We start from the raw sequence: 12,491 nt of genomic DNA on the forward strand, positions 1-12,491 counted from the left end.
TCCTGTTGTTTTCATTTTTAATTAATTTTTTAAAAATAGGAAGCACAAATGAATATTACAAAAAGGTTCGAAAGAGTGCCTGTAAAACGTATGTTTCCTTTTTTCCCTTATCCATTCAACCTACCCAGGCCCACCTCAGAGTCATTCATTTAATAGCTCTTCGTGGGGCACCTGGGTGGCTCAGTTGGTTAATCGTCCAACTCTCGGTTTTTGCTCCGGTCATGATCTTGGGATTTCCTGAGTTCAAGCCCCCCCCCCCCCCCCCCCCCCATTGGGCTCTGTGCTGACAGTGCAGAGCCTACCTGGGATTCTCTCTTTCCTTCTCTCTCTCTGCCCCTCCCCATTCATGCTATTTCTGTATCTCTCAAAATAAACTTAAAAAAGTTCTTTGTGAATCTTTCCACACATGAGCCCATATTTTACTTTCTAACTCTGTCCCCTAATACCAATGTAATTTGTAACCAGTGGCCTTGTAAGTAGCCCCTGGAAGGGAATACAGATGGTTTCTAATGTTTTGTTATTATAACCAATGTGGTAATAATCTTTATATGATACACATTATTTCCCACATATACTAAGTATATCTGTCAATAGTTACCTGGGAGTGAAATTGCTGAATCAATTAAAAAAAGTCTTTTTAATGTTTTAATTTTTTTAATGTTTATTTATTTTTGAGAGGCAGAGAGAGAGAGAGAGAGAGCGCGCGCGCATGAGTGGGGGAGGGATAGAGAGAGAGGGAGACTCAGAATCCAAAGCAGGCTCCAGGCTCTGAGCTGTCAGCACAGAGCTGGCCTGATGCAGGGCTCAGACTCACAAACTGAGAGATCATGACCTGAGCCAAAGTCAGAAACCTAACTGGCTGAGCCACCCAGGTGCCTCAGCAGTCTTAATTTTGGAAGGTATTGCCTAATTTCTCTCTATACAGGTTGTCATTTGCATTCCCACCATTAATATATGACAGTGTCTATTATCCATAATCTTGATTACATACATATACCTTACTAAACTTTTATCTTTGCCAATTTGGTACAGAAAAATGTTATCAGAGTACAGTTTTATTTGCATTTTTTCCCTCAGTGAGACTGAACATCTTTCAATATGCTCAAACTTGAGAGGTTTTTATTTCTTTCTTCTTGCACTAACCATATATTTTGCTGATGTATACTGGGTTTTTTTCTTGTTTGTTTTTCTATAGGAACTCTATATGTTAAAGAAACCAGCACTTTGTCTGGAATAGGAGTTGCAAAAAATTGTTTGTCTATTGAAAAATGGCAAGCCTAGTACATTTGACACATAGAACAGATACTTTTTAAACACTACCCCCTACACAATAAAATTATTTCCAGTGAAAATCATGAAAAAATGAACAATAAATTATGCAGAAAAATGTAAACAGTAAACATTTTCTTTCATTGAAATTCATACATAAAACCATGCTTACAAAAAAATAAGAGTAAAAAATACTGCAAAGTAAAGGAAAAAAATAAATATTTTTGAGTATGTTTATTTAATGAAAAAGGAAAAAGTTATACCTATACCTGTAATAGTAATAAATAATACTGCCATTTAATAGCGGTTAAATACATCGAGAATAAGAATGAATTTCATTTTATTTATTTTTAAAGCTTATTCATTTATTATTTCTGAGAGACAGAAAAAGAGAGTGTGCACATGCACACACACACTCAAGCAGGGAGGGTCAGAGAGAGAGGGAGAGACAGAATCTGAAGCAGGCTCCAGGCTCTGAGCTGTCAGCACAAAGCCTGATGCAGGGCTCGAACTCACAGACCACAAGATGATGACCTGAGCCAAAGTCAGACGTCTATCTGCCTGAGCCACCAAACACCCTTCATTTTATTTTTAAAAAATTTTATTTATGTATTTATTTTTTAATAGGCTCCATGTTTACTACAGAGCCTGACACAGGGCTTGAACCCATGACCCGGGGATCATGACATGAGCTGAAATCTAGAGTCAGATGCTCAATTGACTGAGCCACCCAGGAGCCCCAGAATAAATTTCATTTCAAAGATATTATTCAGGGCTCCTAGGTGGGTCAGTCCATTAAGTGTCCAACTCTTGATTTTGGCTCAGGTCATGATCTCACAGTTGGTAAGTTTGAGCCCCGCTTCCAGCTCTGTGCTGGCAGTGCAGAGCCTGCTTGAGATTCTCTCGCTCACTCTCTGTCCCTCCTCTGCTCTCTCTCTGTCTCTGTTTCAGAAGAAATAAACTTTAAAGATATTATTCAAATTTGGTAAAATATGTCTTTTTGTACTATTGTTTGCACTTGGCAAACAAAAATATTTCACCTTTCAGTCTGCACCAGTTTACTACTTTACACTTTATATTATTAAAAAATGTTTCTTTATTTATTTTGAGAGAGAGGAAGAGCAGAGGAGGGGGAGAGAGGAGAGAATCCCAAGCAGGTTCCATGCTCTCAGTGCTGAGCCCCACACAGAGCTTGAACCCATGAACTGTGAGTTCATGTCCTGAGCTGAAATCAAGAATTGGACACTCAACAAACTGAGCCACACAGGTGCCCCACTATTTTATGCTTTAAAAACAAAAGTTCCAGGGGCACCTGGATGACTCAGTTGGTCATGGGATCGAGCCCTATGTTGGGCTCTGTGCTGAGTGTGGAGCATGCTTGGGATTCTCTCCCTCCCTCTGCCTCTCACCCACCTCTCTCTCTTTCTGGAAAAACAAAACACACACACACACAAATTCCAAATGGCAATTAGAATGACAAAACTGAAAACTCAACTTTTGTTTCTTCATCCTTACAATTCATTGTCACAACACTGTTTATTTTGAATCTATTTACATTCAAAAAAATGTGGTAACACAGAGTTTGGAGACAGGAACTGTACCTGAAATGAGCTTGAACAATTCTAATGTATAACGTATATGAGACTGCCTCTATCAGAGCTGAACTGAGAGTTGACTGATTTAACTTACACTTTATAATACAAGGTCTATTAAAGGATACATTTTAAAAAATATGCATATTTGAAGTTAACATTTGTGATTTAAAAACTCAATCTCAGTAATCCTGGCAATTGCTAACTATGCTATCTAATATAGGAGTCACTAGCCAAATGTGGCTATGTAAATTAAAATTAATTAAAATTAAATTAAATGGGAATTCTGTTTCCAGTCAAGATTAAATAATAGGGACCAGATTGACCTTTCTGCCTAAAGCAATCAGGAAATGGACACAATATAGAAAGCAATGATTTTCAAGATACTGAACATCAGGCAAAGAAGGGTAGTGATCCCTGAGAGAGGTGTACTCTACTGACATAATTCTATACCTAGCAAAAATATCGTTAAAAATTTTAAGGCAAATAACAACCTCTTCAGACACAAAAGCTGAAAGAATTAATCACTAGCATACCCACCTTATAAGAAAAGTTAAAAAAAAAGTCCTTTAAGCAGAAGGAAAATTATGCTGGATGGAAATCTGGATCTACACAAATGAACGAAGAATACTGGCAATCTCTGGGCATATTTGATATGAGGGAGAGGTCAGTGAAGAAAGCAGCTTTTTTCTCTTCTTTGTACCTTTTTTGTGGTATCTTTGAGTTTGTTATCAGGGTAATGTTGGACTCAGAATTAATTAGTAAGTATTCACTCCTTTTCTCTTTTGGGGTTAGAGTTTGAGATGAATTAGTGTTACTTCTTTATTTTTTTTAAGCCACCAAGTTTTATTATTTATTTTTTATAATTGATTCCAATAATTGTATTAGCATTTTTATTATTTTTTAAAAATAATTTATTGTCAAGTTAGTTAATTCTTCTATAAATGTTTAGTAGAATTTATCAGTGAAACCATCTGATACTGGACCTTTCTTTGATGAGATTTTTTAAAAATTACTGATTCAGGGGCGCCTGGGTGGCTCAGTCGGTTAAGCGGCCGACTTCGGCTCAGGTCATGATCTCGCAGTCCGTGAGTTCAAGCCCCGCGTCGGGCTCTGTGCTGACAGCCCAGAGTCTGGAGCCTGTTTCAGATTCTGTGTCTCCCTCTCTCTGACCCTCCCCCATTCATGCTCTGTCTCTCTCTGTCTCAAAAATAAAATAAATGTTTAAAAAAAATAAATAAATAAAAAAAAATTTTTAAAAATTACTGATTCAATCTCTTGTTATATGTCTGTTCAGATTTACTATTTTTTTTGAGTCAGTTTTGGTAATGTGTGTGTTTCTAGGAATCTGTACACTCATTTAGGTTATCTACTTTGTTGGCATATGATTGTTCATAGTACTCTCATCATTCTTTTGATTTCTGTAAGGTCAGCAGTAATGTCCCCACTTTCTGATTTTATTTGAATCTTCCTTTTTTCCGTCAGTCTAGCTAAGGTTTGTCAATTTAGCTGATCTTTTCAAAGATCTATTAATTCTATTATCTTACTATACTTTATTTTTTCTATCTATATTCTTTTTTTTTTTTTTTTTTTTTTTTTTTTTAGAGGCTAAACAACATACTACTAAATAACCAATGGGTCAATGAAGAAATCAAATAGGAAATAAAAAAATACATGGAGACAAATGAACATGAAAACATAATGGCCCAAAATATTTGGGATGCAACAAAAGTCATTCTAAGAGGAAAATTTATAGCAATACAGACCTACCTCAGGAAATAAGAAAAATCTCAAATAAACAATCTAACCCTATACCTAAAGGAACCAGAAAAGGAACAAAGCCCAAAGTTAGTGGAAGGAAGGAAATAATAAAGGTCAGAGCAGAAATAAATGAAATAGAGACTAAAAAAACAAAAACAAAATCAATAAAACCAAGAGTCGGTTCTTTGTGAAACAAAATTGATAAACCTTTAGCCAGACTTATCAAGAAAAATAGAAGACAGAAATAAATAAAATCAGATGAGAGAGAAGTAAAAACTGACACTATAGAAATACAAAGCATTTGACAAAATTCAATATCTGTTCATGATAAAAACTCTCCATTCTAATCTGTACTATTTCTTTCCTTCTCCTAGCTGTGGTTTTAGATTACTCTTCTTCTGGTTCTTTAAGGTGTAAGGTTAGGTGTTTGATTATGGATCTTTGTTCTTTTTTAATGTAGGTACTTACTGCGAGATTGCATTTGCCACTTATATGTTTTGGTATGTTGTATTTCTGTCTTTGTTTATCTACAAGTATTTTCTAATTTGTGATTTCTTTGACTACTGGTTGTTTAAGAGTATATTACTTTATTTCCACCTATTTGTGGATTTTCCAGTTTTCCTTCCGTTACTGATTTCTAGCTTTATTCCATTATTTTTAGAGGAACAATTTCTTATGATTTCAATATTTTTGAATTTATTGAGATATGTTCTGTGGCCTAACATATGGTTCTATTCTGGAGAATGTTTTATGTACACTTGAGAAAAATGTGTATTCTGCTTTTGGTGGGTGTGGTGCTCTATATGTGTGGTTCTTAGGTCAGGATGATTTATAGTGCTGTTAAAATCCTCTATTTTCTTATTAATCTTGTCTAGATTTTCTATCCATTATGGAAAGTGGGATATAGAAGTCTCCAATTATTATTATAGAATTCTCTTTTTCCCTTGAATTATGTCATTGTCTCATATATTTTGGGCTCTACTGTTTGGTATGTTTATGTTTACAATTATTAAATATTTTAACTGAACTCTTTTATCAATCTAAATGTTCTTCTTTGTCTCTTGTAACAAAACAAAATTAAGGTCAATTTTTTTTCTGATATTAGTGTGGTCGCTTCTAGTTCTCTTTTGGTTACTCTTTGCATTAACATAGCTTTCCACCCTTTCACTTACAATCTATTTATGTCTTTGGATATAAAGTGAATCTCTTGCAGACAGCATATAGTGGGATCATGGTTAGTTTTCTAAAAAATAAATTCTGCCAATCTCTGCCTTTCATCGGAGAATTTAACACACTTACATTTAAATTGTTTTTAAGGAAGGCCTCACTTCTGCCATTTTTGTGATTTCTTCTCTATGTATTCTACCTTTGTTGTTCTTTATTTCTTCCATTACTGACTTCTTTTGAGTTTAGCTGATTTTTCTGTAGTGAATTGTTTTGGTTTTCTTATCATTTCCTTTTCTGTATCTTTTTAACCTTTTTTTTTTTGTGGTTGCCATGGAGATTATACTTAACATCTTAAATATATAGCAATCTAGTTTGAATTGATACCAACTTAGCTTCAAGGGCATATAAAAACTCTGCTCTTATACAGTTCCATCCTCTCTTTATGTTGTTATGGTCACACATTACATCTTTATGCATTGTATGCTCGTTAACATAGATTTATAATTATTTTTATATATTCTTCTTTTAAATAATGTAAAGTAAAAAGAAGACTTACAAATCAAAAATAAAATTACACTTGCTTTTGTATTTACCTATATAGTTATCTTTATTGAAGTTCTTTATTTCTTTATATGACTCCAAGTTATTGTTTAATGTATTTTTGTTCAGCCTGAAGGATGCTCTTTCTTGTAGTGATTTTCTTGTATAGTAGAAATTAATTCCATCAGCTTTTGTTTATCTGAAAATATCTTAATTTCCCCTTTATTTTTAAAGGATAGTTTTGTTCAATATAGAATTCTTGGTTGACACCAAAGAAGACATACAGATGACTAACAGACACATGAAAAAATGCTCGACATCACTCATCATCAGGGAAATACAAATCAAAACTACAATGAGATACCTACCATCTCACACCTGTCAGAAGGGATAAAATTAACAACTCCGGAAACAACAGATGTTGGTGAGGATGTAGAGAAAGGGGAACCCTCTTACACTGTTGATGGGAATGCAAACTGTTTTACACTCTGGAAAACAGTATGCAGCTTCCTCAAAAAGTTAAAAGTAGAACTATCCTACGACCCAGCAATTGCACTACTGGGTATTTATCCAAAGGATACAAAAACATTGATTCAAATGGGCACACGCACCCTAATGTTTATAGTAGCACTACCAATCATAGCCAAATTATGGAAAGAGCCCAAATGTCCATTGACTGATGAATGGATATAGAAGATGTGGTGTGTATATAGATAGATGTATATATCAACATAGGAATATATATATATTACTCAGCCATCAAAAAGAATGAAATGTTACCATTTGCAATGACAGGGATGGAACTAGAGTATATTATGCTAAGTAAAATAAGTCAGTCAGAAAAAGGCAAATGCCATATGATTTTACTCATATGTGGAATTTAAGAAACAAAACAGATGAACATAGGGGAAGGGAAGAAAAAGTAAGATAAAAACAGAGAGGGAGTAAAACCATAAGAGACTCTTAACTATAGAGAACAAACTGACGGTTGCTAGAAGAAGGTGGGTGGGGGGAATGGGATGAATGGGTGATGGGCATCAAGGAGGGCACTTGTTGCGATGAGCACTGGATGTAAGTGTAAATGATGAATCACTAAATTCCACTCCTGAAACCAATACTACATTATATGTTAACTTGAATTTAAATAAAAATTTGGAAGAAAAAAAAATCCCTGTACAGGGTTTTGATATAAAAGGGAGTGGGGCTTTTTATTCCTTAGAAAGAAAGTCCCAGTTTTTAAAATAACAAAAATTTCTTTCTCCCAGATGTACATTTTAAAACTTCTTTCAACACATTTATGTTGTTTCTATGGTAACTTCCATTTAAAAATGGTTATCTCTTAGCATTCCATTATCTTTCATAAACTAATATTTTAAGAAGTTCTGAAATTTTCACAAATATGACAATTCCTCTCAAAATGCTGTTTTTTAAAGGAAAGAAGGAAACTTTATTATTGGATGATTATTCAGTAAAAGAAGCTCTTTCCCTTTCTGTAAGTGAAAAATACTCTTTTGTTTTCTTTTTTATTGTTTTTGTTCCTGGAATCAAAAATGTGGCCGAAATATTTTCTCAAAAATATATTTTTCTTCTAGAACTGATACATGAATTCAGCAAAGTTGCAGGATACAAAATCAATGTACAGAAATCAGTTGCATTCTTATACACTAACAATGAAGCAACAGAAAGACAAATAAAGAAACTGATCCCATTCACAATTGCACCAAAAAGCATAAAATACCTAGGAATAAATCTAACCAAAGATGTAAAAGATCTGTATGCTGAAAACTATAGAAAGCTTATGAAGGTAATTGAAGAAGATATAAAGAAATGGAAAGACATTCCCTGCTCATGGATTGGAAGAATAAATATTGTCAAAATGTCAATACTACCCAAAGCTATCTACACATTCAATGCAATCCCAATCAAAATTGCACCAGCATTCTTCTCGAAACTAGAACAAGCAATTCTAAAATTCATATGGAAACACAAAAGGCCCCGATTAGCCAAAGTAATTTTGAAGAAGAAGACCAAAGCAGGAGGCATCACAATCCCAGACTTTAGCCTCTACTACAAAGCTGTAATCATCAAGACAGCATGGTATTGGCACGAAAACAGACACATAGACCAATGGAATAGAATAGAAACCCCAGAACTAGACCTACAAATGTATGGCCAACTAATCTTTGACAAAGCCGGAGAGAACATCCAATGGAAAAAATACAGTCTGTTTAACAAATGCTGCTGGGAGAACTGACCAGCAACATGCAGAAGGTTGAAACTAGACCACTTTCTCACATCATTCACAAAAATAAACTCAAAATGGATAAAGGACCTGAATGTGAGACAGGAAACCATCAAAACCCTAGAGGAGAAAGCAGGAAAAGACCTCTCTGACCTCAACCGTAGCAATCTCTTACTCGACACATCCCCAAAGGCAAGGGAATTAAAATCAAAAATGAACTACTGGGACCTTATGAAGATAAAAAGCTTCTGCACAGCAAAGGAAACAACCAACAAAACTAAAAGGCAACCAACGGAATGGGAAAAGATATTTGCAAATGACATATCGGACAAAGGGCTAGTATCCAAAATCTATAAAGAGCTCACCAAACTCCACACCCAAAAAACAAATAACCCAGTGAAGAAATGGGCAGAAAACATGAATAGACACTTCTCTAAAGAAGACATCCGGATGGCCAACAGGCACATGAAAAGATGCTCAACGTCACTCCTCATCAGGGAAATACAAATCAAAACCACACTCAGATATCACCTCACGCCAGTCAGAGTGGCCAAAATGAACAAATCAGGAGACTATGGATGCTGGAGAGGATGTGGAGAAACGGGAACCCTCTTGCACTGTTGGTGGGAATGCAAACTGGTGCAGCCACTCTGGAAAACAGTGTGGAGGTTCCTCAGAAAATTAAAAATAGACCTACCCTGTGACCCAGCAATAGCACTGCTAGGAATTTACCCAAGGGATACAGGAGTACTGATGCATAGGGGCACTTGTACCCCAATGTTTATAGCAGCACTCTCAACAATAGCCAAATTATGGAAAGAGCCTAAATGTCCATCAACTGATGAATGGATAAAGAAATTGTGGTTTATATACACAATGGAGTACTACATCGCAATGAGAAAGAACAAAATATGGCCCTTTGTAGCAACGTGGATGGAACTGGAGAGTGTGATGCTAAGTGAAATAAGCCATACAGAGAAAGACAGATACCATATGGTTTCACTCTTATGTGGATCCTGAGAAACTTAACAGAAACCCATGGGGGAGGGGAAGGAAAAAAAAAAAAAAAAGAGGTTAGAGTGGGAGAGAGCCAAAGCATAAGAGACTCTTAAAAACAGAGAACAAACTGAGGGTTGATGGGGGGTGGGAGGGAGGGGAGGGTGGGTGATGGGTATTGAGGAGGGCACCTTTTGGGATGAGCACTGGGTGTTGTATGGAAACCAATTTGACAATAAACTTCATATATTGAAAATATATATATATTTTTCTTTATTCTAAAGTAACACATTTACTTGGTATTTTAAAAAATGAATAATGAATAAAACAGAATTAATGAATTCTTAAAATTCATGATAAATGTATGACAGAAAATAAAAATCACCAGTAATCTCATTACTTGGAAATACCAACTGTTATCTATTTGATATATACCCTCCAGAAACTTTTAAATTGCAATGTATTTCAGCAGCTACATGCGTTTATTTGTATGTGTGTGTACACATACACACAGATACATATATGTGTATATATTTTCTTCTGTAACAAAAATAAGATTTCAGTAAGGGCTTTTTTTCAATAAATATAAAATGCATCATTTTAATGGCTACATGATAGTTCATTTATAGATGCGCATTCATTTAATCAATTTCTTATCAATGAACACTTAATTTCCAGTTGTTCTCTATTACAAACATTTCATACATATTTTAGAAGTTACAAGAAACCTAAAGTATGTAAGGCTGGTCTTAGGTAGTTTTCCTTAAATATCTGCTTCTCTAAGCTGGTATTAAGACAAAACAATTTTTGTAATTCAATCCTGTTCCAAAATGCTTTGATCACTAAAGTAGGCAATCATCAGTTAATTGTCTAAAATATCTTAAACGTATCTAACCTTAATAGATGACCTTCTAACCTGGCTACAGTCTGTCATATCAATTTTAACTGCCCAAGTTCCCTACAAAGTCTCCACTCTAATCAAATGGATTTATTCATCTGGAGGAGACTAGTGCTTGGCTATCCTGCTAGACTAGCACTTGCTGCTTTTTCCAGGTGAAAAGGGTGGAAATCACTCTCTTTCTCTTCACTGATCAAATCTAATCCAGAATTATGAATCCAGCTCATATCCCACTTGGTCCATAAACCCTTCCTGACTTCTTAGCAGGAAAGGATTTTCCCTCTCATTAAAGTCCCTTGGCACATGACATTTGTAACACTTATGGCAATTGAATGTCTTGAAACAGTTTCTTCTCAAGTGTTATTTAAATCTTGCTTATTATTTCCTCATTGCCATTTTTAAACCATCTTTCTACAACTGTACCAAAGGGCTATTGAAGGAAGAGACCAGACATGCTATTTGCCCAGAACTATACCTTACATGTGGAAGGAGTTTGGTAAATATTTATTGATTTAATATGATTACTGTAAATAACAGATCTATATTAGTAAAGTTCTCATTCAGTTCAATTTCTATGCACAGATAAGAGCACATGAAGAAAGCAATTTCTTAAAGCTCTTTCATCAAGATATTAACATAAAATCTTTGTTACTGACTATATACTGCACAGTTGGTATCTGAACTATGTAATCTGTAAGTCAATAATATCTCTAAGATTTTTCTTACATCTTTATAATACTTAAAATATCTACTTAAAATAGCTTATCTAATAAATATTGAGTTACTTACCTTGCAAAAACTTTTGTAGAAGCACAAAAATAACAAAGTAACATGAGCAAGCTTCATGCTGGAGGCTTTCAGGGTCTCTTCTCTACCCTGGATAGTCTTTTGAAATTTAATTTTTAACCTCTGAAAAAATATTTAAAAAGAGCAAGCCTCCTAGAGAGCTTTGTACTTTTGAACTCAGAGAATTTGGCTAAAATCCAAAGAGCTTTACCGTAACTGAAATCAAAAAAATTCTTCTCAGTAAACAGCTGAGGGAGGTGACCAATAGAAACTATGTTTCCTGTTGAGGAAACTGATTTCCCCACCTTGTTACTAGACAATGCCTCAATTCTGTTTTAGAGGGAAGACAGAAACTACATTGGAAGAAAATTTCTTATGTTTTTGGTAAAATAAAATTAGTGTTTTCCCTTAAGGTTGAAGACTAGGAGAGAAGTAAAAGTATATCACATTGAAAGCTATGATGAATACATTAAAAATCCTCAACAAAACAGTTCCTTTGCCATGCACTAGTTATGCTATGATCAAATTATATTCTCTGAGCATAGAAAACTTTTAAAAACAAGTATTCTTGCCCCAGCACCAACTATAGTGCAGGATTCATTTCTATTTGTGAAATAAACGTTAGGGTTCTCCTGAACCAGACATGAGACAGAGGTTGAGGTACAAAGATGCTTATTAGTAATTAGCTCCTGTGAAAGGAAGAGAGGAGAAACAGGAGTGAGCAGAGAGAAAAGTCGGACTGCAATGCAGGTTTAAGAAAGCCTTGGTCAACTCATGGAGAGCTCTGGAGTGATTGTGGCACTGTCTCTGGGTCAGGTGGAAATGGCTAGACCATTAAACCCTGCCTTGCTCAGTCATCTGGTGTGGGCTGTCCAGGAAAGCCATCCCTTTAGGTGAGGCAGTTCTCTGTGAGGCAGACCCTGAAGGATCTGACATTTAGTTGTCATCAGAAGTGTCTGCTGATCACACTCTTTGCAGCTAGGCAGCAAAACCTTCTATGAAGTGGTATCTAGAAAACTCATCTCCCTGTCTTTCAGAGTCCACCATTTTGCACCCTTAGTTACCATATATGCTCCAAGAGTAGCTTCTTCAAAATCATAGTAGGCCTTTCATCCTGAAGGAAAATTTAGAAGAGGGAGGTGGTCAGAAAAGCTACAGCCTGGCCCTGATCTTGAGGCTGCAGTTGATGATATTTCACCTTCTGTCTCTTTCCTATCCTTTCTAGATTCCCTTCACTCTG

At 35.3% G+C, this 12,491-nt stretch overlaps 1 protein-coding gene across 4 annotated transcripts in view; it reads right to left on the reverse strand.

Annotated features, from left to right (window-relative positions):
• Positions 1-12,491, reverse strand: part of CFI (complement factor I) — an 86,881-nt gene that overhangs the window by 44,295 nt on the left and 30,095 nt on the right. For 2 of the 4 annotated variants that reach the window (XM_078445818.2, XM_078445817.2), the window contains exon 1: positions 11,255-11,416. The exons of 1 other annotated variant lie outside the window; for it this stretch is intronic. In XM_078445818.2, the coding sequence (XP_078301944.1) occupies positions 11,255-11,311 (57 nt within the window). In that variant the 5' untranslated portion in view covers positions 11,312-11,416. Of the gene's footprint in view, positions 1-11,254; positions 11,417-12,491 lie in introns of those variants that run through there. One more of the 4 variants, XM_078445820.2, reaches the window with a different exon arrangement.

Source organism: Panthera onca, chromosome B1 (assembly GCF_046562875.1).
Source record: "Panthera onca isolate mPanOnc1 chromosome B1, mPanOnc1 haplotype 2, whole genome shotgun sequence".
Classification (NCBI taxonomy): Eukaryota; Metazoa; Chordata; class Mammalia; order Carnivora; family Felidae; genus Panthera; species Panthera onca.